The sequence below is a fragment of the Mesoplodon densirostris genome, chromosome 14, assembly GCF_025265405.1.
Source record: "Mesoplodon densirostris isolate mMesDen1 chromosome 14, mMesDen1 primary haplotype, whole genome shotgun sequence".
Lineage (NCBI taxonomy): Eukaryota > Metazoa > Chordata > Mammalia > Artiodactyla > Ziphiidae > Mesoplodon > Mesoplodon densirostris.
The window spans coordinates 88690176-88712457 of NC_082674.1; the positions used below are offsets into that span (position 1 = coordinate 88690176).

General features: G+C 42.4%; 1 protein-coding gene across 3 annotated transcripts in view; it reads left to right on the top strand.

Moving 5' to 3' along the window:
- Positions 1-6159: 6159 nt before the first annotated feature.
- The window catches only part of DGUOK (deoxyguanosine kinase), a 36044-nt gene continuing 19921 nt past the window's right edge, over positions 6160-22282 (top strand). For 2 of the 3 annotated variants that reach the window (XM_060117332.1, XM_060117331.1), the window contains exons 1-2: positions 6160-6335; positions 18009-18121. In XM_060117332.1, coding sequence (XP_059973315.1) covers positions 6185-6335; positions 18009-18121 — 264 coding nt within the window. In that variant the 5' untranslated portion in view covers positions 6160-6184. The remainder of the gene's footprint in view (positions 6336-18008; positions 18122-22282) is intronic. The other variant, XM_060117333.1, reaches the window with a different exon arrangement.

Here is a 22282-nt window from a genome sequence, read left to right on the forward strand (position 1 = left end):
TCCTTCACCACAGCCCTATGAGGCAGGTACTAGTGTCATTCTCATTTTGTAGCTAGTTTGCTAGTTAACTAGATTGCCCAGCTAGTTATTGGCAGAACTAAGTCCCTACTCCTGCCTGGTGTGCGCTTTGATCCTGCCACCTGGCCAGGTCCCATCCTTGATGCTCCTGAACAGAGCCTACCTGCTCTTCCCAGACACACCCATTTGGAGACAGTGGAGCCCAGTGGAAGCACATGGACCTCAATGTCAGACATTCTTCCTCCACCATCCCTGCACTTGCCCACTGGGGGTGCAGTAGAGAAGCATATTTTCTTTTCTTTTTTTTTAAATAAATGTATTTATTTTATTTATTTATTTTTGGATGCGTTGGGTCTTCGTTGCTGCGCGCAGGCTTTCTCTAGCTGCGGTGAGCGGGGGCTACTCTTCATTCCAGTGCGCGGGCTTCTCATCGTGGTGGCTTCTTTTGCTGCGGAGCACAGGCTCTAGGTGTGCAGGCTTCAGTAGTTGTGGCTCGCAGGTTCAGTAGTTGTGGTTCATGGACTCTAGAGCGCAGGCTCAGTAGTTGCGGTGCACGGGCTTAGTTGCTCCGCGGCATGTGGGATCTTCCTGGACCAGGGCTCGAACCTGTGTCCCCTGAATTGGCAGGCGGATTCTTAACCACTGCACCACCAGGGAAGCCCCAAGAAGCATACTTTCAAAAACCCCTAGAGGATTTATGTCTTGGGACAGGTTTCCCAGAAGCAGACCCTGAAATGAGGACTCACATGCAAGAGATTTATTAGGGAAGTGCTCTCGGTAGAAATCAGTGGGTAGAGTGGGAGAGGCAGGACAGAAAAGGGTGGCTCCTGCCTGGTCCCCTGAGAGCCCTGGAATATAAACCTTACTGCAGGCAATGAGCCAGGCTTTCATGGTCACATATCAGTGATAAGTGAAGGTGCTTCCTGGGGGACAGAAAGTCCCAGGCTTTCCTCCTGTGCAGGAAAAGGGTTCCAGTAGGCTGAGGGCAGCCCTGTAAAGAAGAGCCACAGGCACAGGCTATTGGGAGAGAAAGCACAGGGAAGAGGTGGTAGGATGCCCAGGCACAGAGATGCCGCCAGGGCAGTGTGGAGAGCTGACCCTGCCTGCTGTGGGGGGGCACGACAGAGTCTCCATGTGGGGCGAGAAGGGGAGGATGACCCTCCCTACCCCACCTGATCTTACCCCACTTCAGTAAGTGCTGTCCTAGAATTCTGCAGGGGAAGGCAAGTTCTATGCTAGTAGACAGGAGAGCATGGATCAGTTACAGTGGCTTGAGGAGAGTGTAAATTCAGTAGGAAGTCAACTAAATAGAAATAACATCCCAGGCACTGAGTAATGCTAGTATTACCTTACTTATTACGTAATACCTATTGGTTGGTAACGGTGTGGCAGGTGTGTTAAATGCTGCACGTGGATTATCTTTCTTAATCCTCACCTCTAGCTGTCTGAATCCACACTCTTAACCACTCCCTATATGCCTCCTTTTATGATTAGGTCTATCAGTCAGAGTTCATTCAGGTGAGCAGAGCCACCATGCACATTATGGGGATAAGGGGGTTATTTCAGGAATGAGACTGCCCAAAAGTAGGACAAGCTGGGGAAGTGAAGGTCTGAAGGGAACTGTGGGAGGATCAGAGAGGAGTCACTAGGCCTTGAGAAGTAGCTGGGATCTATCTGTGGGCACATCTGTCTGTCACAGTGTCTGACAACAGAGATCTCCTCAGAGCAGCTGAGGCTCCCACTCTACTTTCCAAATCTCCACCAGGTCCTCTTTTGACCAACTCGAACTCAGAGCCCTGTCAGGAAGGAGATTCTGGAAGCGTACTTCCCAGCTTAACCAAACTGAGTTAGCACAATCCAGTACGTTAGAATATCTTTGATGTAGATGAGAATATAACTGACCAGACACCAAGCTGCAGAAGCAAGTCAGGGTCACATCTGTGTATGTTTATCTCCCCATTTTTAATGGTTGCAGAGCGTTTTGGTCACACGGATCAGTGTACTTGTCAGCAGCACTTCAGAACGCTCTCTAAGGACGAAGCAGAGTGTCTAGTACATAGCAGATGCTCAGCAAATACTGGATGAAGGAATGGCTGCTGAAGGACTGGAGTCCCGTGGGGCAACACCAACTCTTACTCATAAACTCCAGCGGATGCCTGACAATCCCGCAGCAGCAGGGAGTGACCTTACTCCTCCAGGCAAGTGGGACGTAATTCTGCTCACCAACATATCGCCGCTTTCCAGGAAGCACTGACCACCACCAGTTTTTCTCCCTTTTTGCTCCGCACAATTCCTTTAATCGCCCTCCTTCCTCCTCGTGCACGTTGGGGCGCGGCTCCAACACTCACATTTGTTCCTTGAAAGCTTACCTTTTGGCCACAGCTGGGCCTATCAGAGTCTCTCTCCTGGAAATTTGGAATTAAGATCAAGAAAGATATTGAACTTTTATGCATGGTAAACATAATAAAACAAGCATAAAGAAATACAGAGGAGTAGAAGGATCATCGATAATAGTGGGATAACTAACAGGCAAAAGACATTTTAGTTTCTTACTTTACACTAAACACTATACATCCCCCAAATGTAAAAGCTTTTAGAAGCAAGGAACAGAGTGAGAGAAAATATTCACAAAGGACTCATATCCAGAATATACAAAGAGCAATAACAGTAAGTAAAAGACAGATAGCCAACAGAAAACTGGGCACAGGACTTGAACAGGTCCTTCACAAGAGAGGTTACTGAAATGGTTAATAAACATACGAGAAAATGTTCCATTTCATTAATCATCAGGAAAATGCAGATTAAAACTTCAAGACACCATTATACAGCAGAATGAATAAAATGAAGAAGACTGACAATACCAGTTGCTGGCAAGAATGTGGAACAACCAGCGCACTCACTCACTGATGGTGGTGCTGTCTACTGGTACAAACACTGTGCAACTGCACACTCTTTGGGAATATCTACTGAAGCCCAGCATACATCAGTTCCACTTGTAGGCTTATGCCCAAGAGAAATGTGTACTTAACTTTACCAAAGACGTATTCAAGAATATTCATAGCAGGACTTCTTCCCTCGTGGCACAGTGGTTAAGAATCCGCCTGCCAATGCAGGGGACACGGGTTTGAGTCTTGGTCCGGGAAGATCCCACATGCCACAGAGCAATTAAGCCTGTGCACCGCAACTACTGAGCCTGCGCTCTAGAGCCAGCGAGCCACAACTACTGAGCCCACGTGCCACAACTACTGAAGCCCACGCACCTGGAGCCCGTGCTCCACAACAAAGAGAAGCCACCACAATGAGAAGCCTGCACACCGCAACAAAGAGTAGCCCCCACTTGCCGCAAATAGAGAAAGCCCGCACACAAAAACAAAGACCCAACACAGCCAAAACCAACCAACCAAATAAATAAATAAATATATATATATAAAAGAAGAAAGAGTATTCATAGCAATGGTATCTATAATAGCTTTAATCTAGAAACTCTCAAATGTCCATCAAGAGTAGAATGGATAAGGGGACTTCCCTCATGGTCCAGTGGTTAAGACTTCATGCTCCCAATGCAGGGGGCCCGGGTTTGATCCCTGGTCAGGGAACTATATCACACATGCTGCAACTAGAAGATCCCGCAAATCACGACGAAGATCCCGCATGCCGCAACTAAGACCCAGCGCAGCCAAATAAATTAATTAATTGGAAAAAAAAGAGTAGAATGGATAAAACACATTGTGGTATAACAACATAGTGGAATACCATACAGCAGTGAGAACGAATGAACTACAACTACATATATAACATATATAAATCTCACAGATATTATGTTGAATGAAAGAAGTACTTACTGCATGATTTCAGTTATGTAATGAACAGGCAAAACTAATGTCTGCTGTTAGAAGTCAGGTTATTGGTTACCTTTGGGGGTAGTAACTGGTAGGGGAAATGGATTCTGGGGATGCTGGTAATCTGTTTCTTGATCTGAACCTGGGTAATAGAGTGTGCTCAGCTTGTGAAAATTGCACTAAGCTGTACACTTACAATACATGCTCTTTTCTTCACTATCTATTGTACTTCACTGTAAAATTTTTTTAAATGACTTTTAGGTGCTCTAACTTTTAGGAACAGATTAGTTGCCTGTCTGCACCTAAACCTGCCAACAACTTCCATATTTACCCTTCACAGTGACCCTGAGGGCAATGAAGGCAAGGGAAACCATAAGGGTGCAGACGGCCTCTCAGACTTTTTTGGATGAATATTTTCCCAAGTCAGAGTGTACATAGATAGAGAAATGTAAGTAGTATTTCTACAGAGAGGTGGCTGCGGGGGAGGGAGTGGGGGGTGGGACAGACTTTAGCTGCTCCAGTATCCTTTAGTGTTCCACTCAGCTTATCCTAAATAAATCTGCAATCTGTGTTTTAATAGATTGTGCTTAATGTGATAAACAAATGTCACTTCAGCCATCCCATATAAACAACAATATAGGAAAAAGGTCCTGTGCCTGCTCTGCAAACAGTTACCCTGAGACAGGAAGGAAGGCGGGAGGGCACAGTCATTAAAAGAATGGCACAGCCATTAAGAAGAACGGGATACCACAAAAGCCGATTAGACCCTATGAGGCCCAAGATGGCAGAAGAGTCGACTTCCAGTAGACCTAGAGACCCATTACACACTCACTGTAATATATTAGCATGCTAAATGACACCCGCAGGTGCCATGACAGTTCCAAGGCCAACCAAAAAAGGCCGAAAAGTGGGTGGTGCCCCAATTCCTGGAAATCCCCACCCCTTCTCAAGATGTTAGAATATTCCTCTCACTTGTTAGCCTATGAAGTTACCCAGCCCTTAAAAACTAACCACCCCCGCACCTCTGGTGCTCTTGCCTTCTGAGATGGCCCACGCTCTACGGAGTGGGTATATCCCTAAATAAACCTTTCACTTTATTATATCTCGCTCTTGAACTCTTTCCAGCGAGAAGTCAAGGACCCTCACTTGGCAGCCTGTCCCAGGGACTCACCCGAGACCTGGGACATGACCACCCTCTTGTGCCCCATTTGTTCCTACAACAGTCCCAGCCACCAGCCCCTCTCCAAACCTTCTGGCAATCAGATTGGTTTCCTGAAAACTCCCATGTCTAAGAGCGCCGCCCGAATGCCAGATTGCCTGTTAACTCCTGGTCTGACTCTTGTGGAAGTCAAGCGGGGAAGGTGGACGCACCCTCTGACAATATTTCATAAATCCTTAGTTCTGAAGTCATTATGACCATGGAGTGTGGCAGGAAAAAGCCAGTCTGGCAGCAGCTCAGAATTGTCCCTGTCTCTCTGCAGAACACAATTCTCCACCAACAGCTAGACTCCAGTTCTATACACCAGCAAATCTCTCTCTACCCTTGCTCTTCTCAAGCTTTTACAAACCCTATTCTGAATCCCCACCAGCCACCCCGCCCCCCTCCTCACCCCGCCATGGTTCACCCCCACAGAACCCAATCTATCTGGTTTAAACGAGTTCCACACATAGTCCCTAAGCCGCCACCCTCTTTATTCTCATGGAATTTTTGGCTACGATGCAAATAGATTGAGTGAACTTTATTCAAGAGGCAAAATAAGAGGTGGGGTGTAATTGACAAACTAATTTGTTAATTTATTCAATAAGGTGCCGGCATTGTGGTGCAAGTTACAGGGAATGGGAAAAAGTTAATTTGTGTAAATCATCAGATTGCATCATTTTCCTACTTAAAACTGTCCAATTTTTTCCCATGTTAGGATAAAAGCCAGACAACAAACACTTGGGGAAAAAAAGCTCGTTTAAAGTTACAATTATTTTTATTTGTCTTTAGTTATGAAATTTATTCTAAAGCGATACAAAAGTGCAAAGGTGATGGAATTCTTGACTTATGTGTCGTTTTAAACGTTGTTTGTCCAGTGGGCAGAAACGGAGGGGCGAACCGCGCGGTACCAACTCCAATTGCCATTAAATTCTCCCGTTCCCCACATTAGGACTCTTCCTTTTTGCAACACTTTATTACAAACATCGCGAGAAGAGAGTGGTCCCTTTGGCTCCTCCCCTCAAGCCAACTCAACCCACCCACTTCTCGCCTGACGTCAGCGGCGCGCCGGAGCGCTTGAACACCGTGGGAGGAAGTGCTCTCAGCGGAAGTGATCGCTGCGTGAATCATGGGTGGGATGATCGCCGGCCGGCAATATCTAAGGCTGCTGCGAGCATCCTCCAAGTCCATGGCTGAGAGCCCACTCGAGGGTGTGCCGCCCTCCAGGGGTCTACACGCGGGGCGCGGGCCCAGAAGGCTCTCCATCGAAGGCAACATTGGTAAGGGCCGGGAAGTAGCTGCCAAGCCTCGGCCTCCGCAGAGCAGGTGCCTGAGAGGTTGGGAAAGGGGGCTTGGAACCCCCTCCCTCTCGAGCAGATGCGGCCGGACTGCTTGTTCTAAGCTGCCAAACCTTTCCCCCCTCAAGGTGCGCAGTGGGCCTTTGCCAGTTGGATTTTTCAGACGTCAGGCCTCAGTACTCTCCCACAGGGACAGGTTTATTGAAGCATAAAAGCCACGCAGTCCGTAGATAAGACAAGAGCTAGCTTGTTTTGGTAGAGAAAAATGGATGCGACCAGGAGCAGGGTGCAATTTCTTTGTTCTCCTAAGGTAAGGTTGCCAGATTTAGGGGAGAAAAAGAGGATGCCCATTTAAAATAGCATTTCCGATAACGAATAATATTTTAGTGTGTGTCCTATGCAATATTTCGAACATACACTAAAAAAAAAAAATCTAAAATTCAAATCTAAGTGGGTGTCCTTATTTTATCTGGCAACCCTACCCTAAGAGAGTTCCTAAACTCCAGTCATTCAAATACCACTTTCACTATTTTTGCCATGTCTCTTTGCAGTTCCCACTATAACTTCTTAGCATTTTTCTTAGAAGCAGCTCACTTTTTAAACTTAAAAATGTGTGTTAAATTAAAAATAACTGTTATAAGGGAGAATAGAAGTCCAGTACCTTAAATAAAAATAATTTTAAAATAAAATGAAAGCAAAACATTTCAGTGTTACTAAATGTTTCTAATGTTACTAAATTCCTACTTGAGGCTTTTACCTGCTAAAGTGCTGAGCCCTAAAAAGGGATTAGCAAGTGTTAAGTATTGAAGACATTCTAGCAGCAAACCGAGAATCTCTCAGTTTACAAATTAAACATACAGCCCTTTGAGCCACTTCCATATTCTAGCACTGTTCCTGGCACTGAGAATACAGCAGTGAACAGAGCAAATAAAAGTCTCTGCTCTCAGGGAGGCCTAGTAGAGAGAGACAGACTATAAACAATATAAAGCAAGCAAAGTAAACAGTATGTTCGATAATAATGAATGTGATGGAGAAGATTCAGGGATGAGGGGTTGAGGGAAGTTGCCATTTTAAATTGAATGATCAAGACAGGCCTCACTGAGAAAGTGACATTTGAGCAAAACCCTGAAGAAGGTGAAGGAGTGAGCCATGTGGATAATGGGGAGAAGAATCTTCCAGGCAGAGGGAAGACCAAGTGCAAAGGCCCTGAGGTGGGAAGTGTGTTCAGGGAACAGGCGGAAAGCCGTTGTGGCTGGAGTGGAGTGCACAAGGGAGAAGGTGGGGGGAGATGAGGTCAGTTGGTAAGCGGTGGCTGGATTGTATAGACTGTATAGTCCATTATGGATTTTTACTCTGATTGAGATGGGAAACTGTTGGAAGGTTTGAGCAGTCAAGTGACATGACATGACTTAGATTATGGAAAGATCACTCTGGCTGATAATGTTGAAAATAGAAGGTGTCAGGAAGTTGTTGCAATGATGAGTTATGGTGTGTTGGACCAGGATGGTATCAGTGGAGGTGGTGAGGAGTGATTAGGTTCTACTTTCATTTAAGGTAGGGTACACTGGATTTGGTAACAGGAGGATGTGGAGTATAAGATAAAGAGGGGTCAGTGATGACTCTAATCATTTTGGCCTGAGCAACTTGAAAGACAGAGTTCCAGTTTTCTTAGATGGAGAAATGTGGGAAGAACAGCCCGGGGGCGGAGGGTCAAGTTTTTGGTTTTCGGCATGTTAGGTTTTTATATGCTTCCTAGATATGTAAGTAGGGTTGTTGAATAGTCAGTTGGATATGTGAGTCCAGAGTTGAGAGCCTCCCTGGACTGGAGTTACACATGTAGATGGTATTTAAAGCCAGGAGCGTATGTGTGTTGATGAAAAGGACCACGTCCGGGGCACGCAAACGTTAGAGAGATAGAGGCGACAGGAAGGAACCAGCAAAAGAGACTGAGAAGGAGTGACCACTGAAATAGGAGGAAAGCCAAAAGAATGATATGCTGGAAACCAAGCGAAGGTGTTCGGGGAAGGAATGATCGACTGTGTAATGCTGTTTAAGTAATCGAGCTCTTTGGTGAACTTGAGCAATCTATAGGAGTGGGAGGGGTGAACGTCTGATTGCATAAGTTCCAGGAGAATGGGAGGTGAGGCATTGGAGACAGTGGGTTAAGACAACTATTTGCAAGTTCTCCTAGAAAGGGGAGACGTGGAATGGTAGCTGAAATGGGAAGAGGGTTGAAAGGGTTGTTTTTTTCGTTTTTTTTTTCTTTTTGTTAGAGGAATTAGATGATTTTTATAAGCTGGTAGAGAGGGAAAAGATTGGTGAAACAGGAGAGAGGATAGACTTGCCAGAGTGATTTTAGTAAGCAAGAAGGAATGGAATCTCTTGCCCAAGTGGAGAGAGGTTGGCTTTACCTGGAGCACAGTTGATCCCTAATAACGGGGAGAACGGCAACATAAATGATTACTGACTCGAGCAGGCGTGGCAGGAACTTGGGGAAGGTGTTCTGGTTGTGTCCGTTTTCTCAGTGAAATAAGAAGAAAGATCAGCTATGAGTGAGTGTGAAGAGAGAGGAAAGGCATGAAATAGTCTGGTGAGTGAGCAGAAGAAATAGAGAATTGCTGGGCGGCGTTAAGGACCCATTTGGACTGAGTGGTCTTGAATTTAAAGTGAGACCAGTCACCACAGCTGTGTGTTTTTCTCCAGCCAGATCAGAAACATTGAAAGGAATGAGAAGGGCTGCCTGCCTCGTGGTGTTATTTAAAGATGTTCTGTCCCGTACTTTGGGAAACACGCCCCTAAAGGAAGCTCTGTCCTCGGAGCCCAGAGAGGTACAGAGTGTTTCACAAAGTAATTGGTTTGGACAGACCATCAGGTGAGGTGTGAGCTGCCTCTCCCGATTTTCCCGACCTTTGCTTCTTCACCTTTCCAGATTGCTGTGCATCCTTCTTGCTTTCTCATGCAGTCCTTTAAGGAACTCACAGCTAAGTGGGAGGAGCAGACTTCTAAACATAATTTCTGTGCTGTGTGATGAGTGCTATGTTTGGACGTGGAAACTCAGAATCTCTGGGGTAGGAATTCCTACCCCAGAGGAAGGAGTGTTCCAGGCACAGGAAGGAACACTTGCCAACGCAGAGCCTGAAGAAACATGCACTTTTCATATCAGGCTTGTGCCTGGAGTTTAAAGGGCCTGTGAGAGGAGAGCAGAACAAGAGTTTGGAAGGGTAGGATACGCCAGATGTCGAACAGCTAGGAGTTTCTCATGTAGGCTGTGGGAGGATACTGAAGACTTAAAGCCAGTATGTGCCATGGCCAGATTAATTTTTAAAAGGGAATTGGCTAGAACGAATAAATAAAAAGAAAGCTTCATAAAGCAGGCACTTTGTATGTCTCGTTTGCTGTAGTACCCATCGTACCTTGCATCCAATTTGTTGAATGTATGAATAGGAACAGAGTTTGGAGTAGACAGACTAGGTTTTCTGGCTGTTGTAGTCGGTGGAGGGGGGGAAGGTGTAGGCCTGAACGGAGAGGATGGCGGAACAGAGAAGACGTGGTGGTTTGAGAAAGAGCTTGGAAGTGGGATTGACGGGACTTGGTGGCCCCTTGGGGGTGAGGGATAAGGAGGTTCAATTTGGACAGTGACTCTGAAACCTGAGGATGGGAATAAAGGCAGAGGAAGTCTGGGGAGGTAAGCGTGATGCTTGGAGGAGGGGCCTCTGAGACAAACAGAGATAGATGCTCTGAGGTAGATTAGGGTGAGTGCCTGCGGTGAAGAGACAGATTGGAGCTGAGATCTCAGCTATGGAAGTTGTTGACTTGTGGGGGGAGTTGTTGAAGCCTTGGAAGTGAAGGCAGTTGCCTAAAGAAAGTGTGACTAATGAGAAGTGGACTGGGGGACCTTAATCTGGCTCTTTCTACTTTTGTCTCCTGTTATTCTCCATCACCCCACACACTGTGATGACTCTCCCCAGACAGAATGGGGCACCTCCTCCTCGGTGTGCTCACAGAACGTTTTGTACCCTCAACTGCTGCAAGCACTTGAGTTCTGTTGGGATTGTCCGCACCTTCAGTACCTTCCCTGGGTTAGCCATGTAGTGTCCTGTTCATCTTTGTGTCACCAGCAGCTAACCCACACCTGGCCCGTCCTACTCATTCAGTGTTTACCAGATGCTTGAATCCTGCGCCGTGATATCCATGTGGAAGTTACTCATTGGTGTCCACAGAGGAAATACGGTAAACTGCTCTTACCATCAGATCAAATAGTTTTCTTGCTCTCTAACCACAGGTGGCATCCCCCCAGATGAGAGTGTCCATTCAGGAAACCGGAACAGGGGAAGGTGAACCCCTGTCCCAGCTGAAGTTAGATATGTTTATCATAGAGTTAGATATGCTTTTCTTGTAGTCCTGCTGCTCTAAATCTTAAGCTGATCCTGTGGGTGCAGATAGCAGCATGTAAGGAAAATGGATCAGTGAAGTAGCAGGTAAGGGCATCTAGCCTGTGTTATGAGCCATATGCCATGTGTGATTAAGAGTCAAAAGCTTGGAACCTAGAATCCCTTAAAGTCTAAAAAATAAAATACCTAGCCTATCTATTAAGTTTGTTCATCACTAAAGTGTATTATCTCCTTCCAAAGCCAGTTATTTTATGATTACAAACCTAAATTGAAGAAAGGATCGCCGCAGGAAATACAGTCAGTGAGTCAACTCAGACTAGTCTCACTTTGTTTTATTTTGTTTCTGTTTGTTTCATTTTGATTTTCAAAGACCCAACAGAGAAGAAACCTCACTTTTGCCATCTAGAGACTTGTATGTAAAGCAGTGGAGAGCTTCCCTAAATAACATATCCTCCAGCATTCAAAATTAGTGATTTAACATCACTAATGTCATCTTTTACTTTCATTAAGTATAAACATTTGGGCAAGAATTCTAGGGGAAAAAAGACCTATTTAATCCAAACATTGTATCCAATATACAATGTTTGGAATAAGTTGGATTCTCTGTTTCTGTGATTCACCTCATTCCATCCATCCATCTCCATTCTTAGCACCTGGCCAGAGACTCAGGATGCGAAGGAAATAAAGTTAGTCCCTGTCTTCAGAAAGTGAGCTCCCAGTCTAGCTGGAGAGAGTGGTGAGTCAACAAATAATTACAGTGTGATGCCTCTGTAGACCAGAGCAGGCAGTAATTAACTCTGCCCAAGGATAAAGTGGAGCTGGAGGGAGTTCAAGGAGACCTCACTGAGAAGGCGACAGTGAAAGGATGAATCAACTGGTGGGCAGAGGTGGTGAGGGCATTCCAGATCAGCAAGGGTCTCGTGCTAAACACAGAAGTTTGAGTTGTACTCTGGAAGCTGTGAGGAACTTTTTTTTTAAACAACAAATTTTGTTTTCTCATGAAAAGAAGATAAAAGTAATCAGGGCTGAAATATATCAAGTTTCTTTTAAGTCAGCTGAGTGATTTTTTTTCCCCAGAATGCTTTTAGGCTCAGAGCCTATTTGATCCTGGGTGCTTAGCCTCGATATAAGTTCCTTGAGGGCAGCATCTCAGCTCACTTCATCATTTTTGTTATAGTACCCACCATTAGTCGCTACTCTGTAAACATCTGTTGGTTGAATGAATGAATGCAGCATCACATGTGGTTCCTGAAATAAAGGCTTTAAATTTTCTTTGGAAGAATTTTTTTGTTTAAAGATAGGCAGCTTTATATTTACTGCTTTTGTTTGCTTTTTGGTACAGGGTTTTACATCTTGTTCCAAAGAAAATGCCTGAAGATGATGGTATATTTAAAGAGGCTGCCATGAACTACAACTATATTAAATTTAAAATAATACATCATTTTGAGTGTTACATCAGATACTATTATCTTACTACTAGGTTTTAGTATAATGTAGCTATAACAGGCATTGTAGTTTATAGAAAAATTTGTGGGAGAAAAGAACTATTATTTAGGAAGAGATGAATGTTAACAGCAGAACTCTTTGGTCCAGCCTGTGGAATGACGATCCCTGTGCTAATAAAAATCAACATGTTGATATAATGTACTCTAACAAAGTACCTCCCACCCTTTCTCAAGTCATGGCACGCATAATAAAGTACAGTGATAGCCAAGGCCCTAAAGGGAGATTTAATGCTGCTTATGACATCTGATACCTCCCAAATTTCATGATATTAAAAAGTATATTGAAAGAGAACAGTTAAGCCGGGATCTAACTTAATTGTGATAAGTCTGAGGTAATGATATCAAAAGAGGCTAGTGCTCAGCATAGAGACCAGAGGGAGGCATTTGTCATTTGGCCCAGCGTTGCCTGAAGAAGAGAGACTTTGGTGCATACAGATGTTCTGCTCACTAGGAGGAGGCCAGTGTAGCAGTGGAAAAGCAGAGAATGCCATTCTTATGCGACCCCTGGGAATACTTTAAAACATTTGTCTTAAAAAAAATACAAAACTTCTTTATATATATATATATATATATATATTATTATTTATTTATGTATTTATTTTAACATCTTTATTGGAGTATAATTGCTTTACAATAGTGTGTTAGTTTCTGCTTTATAACAAAGTGTATCAGTTATACATATACATATGTTCCCATATCCCCTCCCTCTTGCATCTCCCTCTCACCCTCCCTATCCCACCCCTCTAAGTGGTCACAAAGCACCAAGCTGATCTCCCTGTGCTATGCGGCTGCTTCCCCCTAACTATCTGTTTTACGTTTGGTAGTGTATATATGTCCATGCCACTCTCTCACTTTGTCACAGCTTACCCTTCCCCCTCTCCATATCCTCAAGTCCATTCTCTAGTAGGTCTGTGTCTTTATTCCTGTCTTACCCCTAGGTTCTTCATGACCTTTTTTTTTTCTTTTCTTAGATTCCATATATATGTGTTAGCATACGGTATTTGTTTTTCTCTTTCTGACTTACTTCACTCTGTATGACAGACTCTAGGTCCATCCACCTCACTACAAATAACTCAATTTCATTTCTTTTTATGGCTGAGTAATATTCCATTGTATATATGTGCCACATCTTCTTTATCCATTCATCTGTCGATGGACACTTAGGTTGCTTCCATCTCCTGGCTATTGTAAATAGAGCTGAAATGAACATTGTGGTACATGTCTCTTTTTGAATTATGGTTTTCTCAGGGTATATGCCCAGTAGTGGGATTGCTGGGTCGTATGGTAGTTCTATTTGTAGTTTTTTAAGGAACCTCCATACTGTTCTCCATAGTGGCTGTATCAATATACTTTCCCACCAGCAGTGCAGGAGTGTTCCCTTTTCTCCACACACACCCTCTCCAGTATTTATTGTTTCTAGATTTTTTGATGATGCCCATTCTGACCGGTGTGAGATGATATCTCATTGTAACTTTGATTTGCCTTTCTGTAATGATTTATGATGTTGAGCATTCTTTCATGTGTTTGTTGGCAATCTGTATATCTTTTTTGGAGAAATGTCTATTTAGGTCTTCTGCCCATTTTTGGATTGGGTTGTTTGTTTTTTTTGTTATTGAGCTGTATGAGCTGCTTGTAAATTTTGGAGATTAATCCTTTGTCAGTTGCTTCATTTGCAAATATTTTCTCCCATTCTGAGGGTTGTCTTTTGGTCTTGTTCATGGTTTCCTTTGCTGTGCAAAAGCTTTTAAGTTTCATTAGGTCCCATTTGTTTATTTTTGTTTTTATTTCCATTTCTCTAGGAGGTGGGTCAAAAAGGATCTTGCTGTGATTTATGTCATAGTGTTCTGCCTATGTTTTCCTCTAAGAGTTTGATAGTGTCGGGTCTTACATTTAGGTCTTTAATCCATTTTGAGGTTATTTTTGTGTATGGTGTTAGGGAGTGTTCTAATTTCATTCTTTTACATGTAGCTGTCCAGTTTTCCCAGCACCACTTATTGAAGAGGCTGTCTTGTCTCCACTGTATATTCTTGCCTCCTTTATCAAAGATAAGGTGACCATATGTGTGTGGGTTTATCTCTGGGCTTTCTATCCTGTTCGATTGATCTATATTTCTGTTTTACAAAACTTCTTAAAAGGAAGGAAAAAACTATTACAGTCAGGTATCATAGCTTTAAAAAAGTTATGTCTAGTTTTAATATAAATAAATAATTTTGAATTATTTTTTAAAATAATTATTCCATATCTGTGGGTGGTGCCTGGCACAGCTGAGTTCCCTTGAAATGCAGTTTTAAGAAATGCCGCCCTATGGAAAATTACCCAGGCTCTCCAAGCCCTACAGCATCATGGATAGCAAAGCTCCTAGGACCTTCCACCACCATTTACTGTCATTCTTTGCTGAAACTCTGGCTTCTCATTGCTAAACTGGATTTCCAAAAGCTTTGGAATGGGGAATGGTGGGTAAGGTGGGGATGTTGCCCTGGTGTGACTGTTCCAGTAATTGGAACTGTATATTTCCCATTACATCTCATTTACTGGCATTCCGGGTTTTGTGTGTTTAAATGGCATAATTCGGTTTCTCAGAGTACTGAGTGCCCTTGGGTGAACTAACAGTGTCTGATCTCAGGGTGAAGTTGGCGCGCCCTAACCCTCAGGGCCCTTCCTTTCCATCTGCAGTCGTTCCTTGGGTAGTTGTTTTTAACTTTTAAAAAATTTAAGTAATTCTAACAACCATTCAACCCCACCCATCTAACAAATCAGTTACCTTCATCTTCTCATATTAATTAAAATAATTTTTCAGCCCATAGCCAGAGACCATGTTTTAGGCTTAATCACCAACCTGCAATCTAAATATTGACTATCTGTGCCAAATATTTTAAAGTAGGGACTATTCAGGACAGGTAGGTATCTGATAATAAACAAATTCAACCAGTTTGTAATTCCTGCAACTCTGTTGGGCACTCCATGACAAGCCCAAAGTGTTTTATTTAGTAGTCTGGGATGTGGTTTTGGAACCCATATTTTTAAAAAACCAGCTTTGTTGATTGTGATCAGATTGTTCTAGATAGCAATCTCCAGTATAAGTCTGCATCACCATCACTTGGGGCATGCTTTAAAAATGTGGATTCCTGGGATCCAACCTCAGAGATTCAGATCCTGTTATGAAACCAAAATTGAGGCTCATGAAACAATCAAAACAATTAAATGCTAAATGTATCAGAGGCAGTTAATAAATATTGCTTGTTTGATTCAGCTGCCCAATATGGTAGGAATTTGGTGTGAGCTGGAGATGTCCTGAACTTTGCGGAAGAGGTGGGCCTTATGCTTAGTGGGGGAAGGGATTTAGACACAGGCTGAGCAGAGCAGGGGAAGGCATTTGTTCACTGAAGTGTGGGAGAGCAGAGGCTGAGCACATGTGCAGAGGCACACAGGAGTCGGGTGGAGGTGGGACTGAGAGATGAGTGTGACTGTACAAGGTGTACGGATATATGTGTTTGTTCTTCACCCTGTGTGTTCAGAGAGGGGTTGGAGTGGTGTGTAATGAATGTCGGATGTCGGATGTGTGGGCTCTTCTGCTGAGATGTCTCTTTGCTCCTGATCAGTAACCATGAGTGGCTGATAGAACTGCCTGGAAGGGTGCCTCCCCCTTCCTTCTCTTCCTTCCATTTGGGTTCCTCCTAAGGGTAGAACTCACTTGAGAAAGATCACCTCTCATAGGGGAGATTGAGCTCCAAGCACATTGTTATGGTTCATGTTTTGATTTTTAACAAATGTGGGTTTCGTAGGGAACTGGAATTAATAATGTATTACATGTTTTATTCATTCAGCTAGGTCATTAGTCTGGGCTTTGGTTCCTGCCCTGAAGGAACCCCATCTTCTACCTAGAGAAACAGAATTACGATGGCAGTGATGGAGTCTTACCCAGATTGCCAGGCCAAGCACAAAGGAGCTAATCCAACTTAGAGGCATCAGGGTCCTGAAAGCCTTCACACAGGAGGTGTATCTGAGCAGAATCTGAAGATTGAGCAGGAGTTGGCCAGGAGAGGAGAAAGCATATGCAAAGTCACATTTGCAGCAGACAGCATGGCATGATTAGAGTTGCGAAGAGTTTGGTCCAGTGGGAGCTCAGGATGCCTGAAGGGAAGTGAGGCAGAGAGGTCTGTGCAGGGGCCAGATTTTGATGTGTTTTGTAGGCCATGCTAAAGGGTTTGAATTTTGTTGTGAAGGCAATTGGGAGCAGCCAGAGGATTTTAAGCAGTGTTACTTTGTGTTCAGTGTGGCTGCAGTATGAATGCTGGATTGAAGAGGGCAAGGCCAGAGTTGGAGAGGCAAGAAATGAAAGCCTGGTCTTGAGCAGGAGGCGGGAACAGAGAGAAAAGGACAGATGTGGACATTTTAGAAGGCAGGTTCAAAAGCAGTTGGTGGCCACTGGAGGTTTGGCAGAGAAGGAAGAAGTCCTGACTGAGTGGATAGTGCTCTCTTACCCTGAGGTTGGGATATGGGAGAAAGCTCAGTTTGGTGGGGAAGATGATGAGTTCATTTACGGAATATATTGACTTTGAGTTGTTTGTAGGATATCCAAGTGGAAATGTCTGGAGGGCTCTTAGTGAGTCTGGAATTCAGGAAGTTATGGGCTAGATGTTGGTGTAAATGGGAAAAGAGAACTTGAATGTTGTGGTACTAGGTTAATTTCATCTCCAAAATATTTCTCGAGGCAATCACTACTTTCCACCTCTTCTGCGCTCTCCTTGGTTGAAGCTACTATTATCTTCTAACTGGTCTGCCTAATTCTACATCAGTGCAACAGCAGGTGGAGTGGTCTTTTAAAAATGACATGGTCATTTCCCTGCTTAAAACCCATCATCACGGATATCCCATTGCCCTTAGACTAGAATTCAAGCTTTTTACCGTGGTACAGGGCCCCATGTGACCTGGCCCCGGCCTGCCTACCAGCCTCTCCGCACTCATTTTGAGCCATTCTTCTCCCTCGTTTGATCACACTGTCACTTCAAGGCCACAGATGCCTCTTCTGTCTTCTTGTGCGCCGTTTTTCTCTTTTCCCAACCTTTCCCCCACTCTTGGCCTGACCAGTCCTCGCCTTTCAGGTCTCACCTCAGGTAACATTTTTCAGAGGAACCTTCCTTGATCTCCTGAGCTACATTAGAGCCATCCTGCATTTTTCTTTCCTAGCACTTAATACAATTTGTTATTAGTTACTCATGTGTTTATTTGGTATCTGTCTCTCATACAAGCTCTGTGAGGGCAAAATCCATCCTGTGTTTTGTTTACCATTGTACCTCCAGTGCCGGACAGTCTGAGCACATAATAGCACTCCCTGACTATTGGTTGGATTTGTTGAATGAATGAGGGTCATTGTCTTCATTTTCTATCTTGAAAAACTTGTAATTTTTATACTGTCACCGAGTAAATAGGACTGTGCGATTCAAGCTTTACAACACGTGTAGCTGATTTCGTCTACTTTTGAGAGTCTATTCCATTTTTAACTGTTATTAAATACTCTTTTCCTCTGAGAGGTGGGACATGAAAATTACAAATCAAATCTTAAGGGTATTTTTCCTCCCTGTTGCCTGCATTCATTATGGTGACTGGTTAGTCTGACAGTGATGTGGCTGCTGAGTTCTGAAATTGGAAAACCTGGTACTTGTTCCCTTGAGTTGGGCATTTGTGGCAGAGTTTAGTAGCAGCCTTCTCCTGCAACCCTGATTTGAGATGCATCCCAATACATGCTGTTTGCATTGCAGCTGTGGGAAAATCCACCTTTGTGAAGTTACTCACGCAAACTTACCCAGAGTGGCACGTAGCTACAGAACCTGTAGCAACATGGCAGAATGTCCAGGCTGCTGGCACCCAAAACGTAAGTTTTCAGTTGTGATGGGTAGTTGTCAGGCATAGGTGAATAAACTAATTGTAATAATCTAGTTTGCTCTGAGTAGGTGAAGTAGTCCAGTTTGAATCTCCTTTTTAAAATATTAGCACCTTCATTGCCTAAAGCAGACCATGTACACCAGAGAGGATATGACTTGTTTGAATATGTTTAGTTTTGATTTTCGTGTTTTTTACATGTCTATATAAGTGACTGTCTCTGTTCTTTGTGGTTTCCCAAAGCATGTCCAGCCATCCTGGCTTTGAAGATTAATTTTGTCATTCCTACCTTTAAGTGTATTACTGAAACTGACCATAAGGATTAGTAGTTAATTATAATGATTTTAACTTATTGATGAAGTCTTAGAAATTGAAAGGGACCTAAGAGAGCATCTTGTCACATTTTGAGCCAATGCAGAAAGAATAGCTAACGTTTATATAAAGTGCATACTATGTACAGTGCTATCCCAAGCACTGTACATTCCATGTATGCCTCGTGGCTTAAGCCCTAGTGTCAGGTAGTTGCTTTGGGAGAGCACCAAACCACCAGCCACATCAGTGTGAGGAGGGAAGAACCAACCTGGACGTGAACCCTAGAGGCAGCTGAGGGAGTGGCAGCACCACGCCTCAGTCTCCACAGACTCCGGCAGTCCTGGGAACGTTCACTGAGCGCATCATTCTTGTTTTTACAACCTATAGTTAGAAAGTTCTTGTATGAGCCACTTTGCATACCTGTGACTCTGACTCATTGGTTCAGATTCTGCCTGTTAAGTCTTTTAACTTTTCCACATGGCAACCCTTCGTACATTCTAAGGCAATGATTTGACTGCTTTTTCTCCCCCTCCAGTCTCCTCTCTTTGAAACCAAATACCATTTTCCTCCAGACTATTTCTCATGCTGAAGTAACTTTATCTAGGAGATGTGCTCCAGTTTGTTAGTTTTCCACCTAGATTTTAGTAAGAGTGGTACTCAGAGCTGAACAGGACATTCTGGATGTAGCCTAAATGGTATAGAATATCATAGAACTTGTTCGGGGTGCCATTTATGTGTTATTCCAACTTAGGATTGTGTTACCTTTTTTGGCAGACAAATAATATACTTATTGAGGATATTTGTTTTTTAAACTGTCGCCATATGTGTACATGTATATGTGTGCGTGTGTGTGTGTATTTGTGAAATTAACTTTTCCATTTAGAAAATAAATTATCTTTTTCTGAGTATGCCACAGGTCCCCTGTTTTGGGGATTTAAAAATATATCCTCAAATGGTTTGACACTCTTTCCTTCAAGAAGTGGACCTTAATTCTCCCCTTGAGTGTGACCTGGACTTAGTAACTTGCTTCTAATGAATACAGTGTAGCAGGTTTAACAGTGTGTGGCTTTTTATGGTAGGTCATAAAAGACATTGTATCTTCCATCTTGTTCTCTCTTGATCATTTGGCTCTGATGTTGCCAGCTGCCATATAATGCAGCATACCTGTCTGTGAAGAGGCCCACGCAGCAAGGAACTGAGTCCTCCTGCCAGCAGCCTTGTGAGTGAGTCTTGGAAGCAGATCCTTCAATCTCCAGTCAGGTCATCAGATGACTGTAGCCTCAGCCAATGTCGTGACTGAAATCTCATGGAAATCCTTGAGGCGGAACCACCCAGCTAAGCTGTGTCCCAAATTCCTTTCCAACAGAAATGGATTTAATGAATGTTTTTTGTTTAAACCACTAAATTTTGTCAAAACTTAGATAACTAATACTCCCATAATCCCATTATCCAGTAGTAAAACAGTTAACATTTTTGTCCTTTTAGATTTCTATCTACAAAGGAGAAAATGTATATATTTATATACACTTATATAAATGTATAGAACATATATACATTACCTCTTTTAAAACAATAACTGTGATTGTCTCTTGCGTGTCACTTGATATCCAAGGTCTTCTTCCTTTTACATTTACAAGGTAATGTCATTTTAATGGTTGCTGTATACTGCATAATATGGTGTACTATCATTTAGTTGTTCAGTCTTTTATTTTGAATACTTAGTTTTCTAATTTCTCCCTATTATAAGCAGTGTCACAATGATGAATATTTTTGTAGCTATATCTTTTTTATTTTTAATAGCTAATTTTGAGGGTAATCTAGAACTGGAATTTTGATGTGAAAAAACAACATGTTTCGTTGAGGCTTTTGTTATATTTTATAAAATTTTCCTTCAGAAAAGTTGTACTATTTTTCTCATATTTTCAGCAACACTGGGTGTTATCTTTTTTTCATCCTTTCTGATTTGAGAGGTGAGAAAATGGTGTGTTATTTTATTTTACATTTCTTTGATTACCAGTGAATTGAACTTTTTAATGTTTATTGGCCATTTATTAGTATTCTTCAGTGAATTGCCTATTCAAACTGCTTGCTTTTTTTTTTCTCTCTATTGAGATCTTCAGGTTTTTGTAATGGCTTCATAAGAACTCGTATGTTGAATATCTTAGACATCAATTACAGAAAAAAATCTATAAAAACTACAAACACATGGAGGCTAAACAATACACTACTTAATAACCAAGAGATCACTGAAGAAATCAAAGAGGAAATTAAAAAATACGTAGAAACAGATAACAGTGAAAACACGACAACCCAAAACCTATGGGATGCAACAAAAGCAGTTCTAAGAGGGAAGTTTATAGCAATAAAATCCTACCTTAAGAAACAAGAAACATCTCAAATAAACAACCTAACCTTACACCTAAAGCAATTAGAGAAAGAAGAACAAAAAAAACCCCAAAGTTAGCAGAAGGAAAGAAATCATAAAGATCAGATCAGAAGTAAATGAAAAAGAAATGAAGGAAATGATAGCAAAGATCAATAAAACTAAAAGCTGTTTCTTTGAGAAGATAAACAAAATTGATAAACCATTAGCCAGACTCATCAAGAAAAAAAGGGAGAAGACTCAAATCAATAGAACTAGAAATGAAAAAGGAGAACTAACAACTGACACTGCAGAAATACAAAGGATCATGAGAGATTACTACAAGCAACTCTATGCCAATAAAATGGACAACCTGGTAGAAATGGACAAATTCTTAGAAACGCACAACCTGCCGAGACTGAACCAGGAAGAAATAGAAAATATGAACAGACCAATCACAAGCACTGAAATTGAAACTGTGATGAAAAATCTTCCAACAAACAAAAGCCCAGGACCAGATGGCTTCACAGGAGAATTCTATCAAACATTTAGAGAAGAGCTAACACCTATCCTTCTCAAACTCTTCCAAAATATAGCAGAGGGAGGAACACTCCCAAACTCATTCTACAAGGCCACCATCACCCTGATACCAAAACCAGACAAAGATGTCACAGAGAAAGAAAACTACAGGCCAATACCACTGACGAACATAGATGCAAAAATCCTCAACAAAATACTAGCAAACAGAATCCAACAGCACATTAAAAAGATCATACACCATGATCAAGTGGGGTTTATTCCAGGAATACAAGGATTCTTCAATATATGCAAACCAATCAATGTGATACACCATATTAACAAATTGAAGGAGAAAACCCATATGATCATCTCAATAGATGCAGAGAAAACTTTCGACAAAATTCAACACCCATTTATGATAAAAACCCTGCAGAAAATAGGCATAGAGGGAACTTAGTTCAACATAATAAAAGCCATATATGACAAACCCACAGCCAACATCATTCTCAATGGTGAAAAACTGGAACGAATTCCACTAAGATCAGGAACAAGACAAGGTTGCCCACTCTCACCACTCTTATTCAACATACTTTTGGAAGTTTTAGCCACAGCAATCAGGGAAGAAAAAGAAATAAAAGGAATACAAATCGGAAAAGAAGAAGTAAAGCTGTCATTGTTTGCAGGAGACATAATACTATACATAGAGAATCCTAAAGGTGCTACCAGAAAACTACTAGAGCTAATCAATGAATTTGGTAAAGTAGCAGGATACAAAATTAATGCACAGAAATCTCTTGCATTCCTACACACCAATGATGAAAAAATCTGAAAGTGAAATTAAGAAAACACTCCCATTTACCATTGCAACAAAAAGAATAAAATATCTAGGAATAAACCTACCTAAGCAGACAAAGACCTGTATGCAGAAAATTATAAGACACTGATGAAAGAAATCAAAGA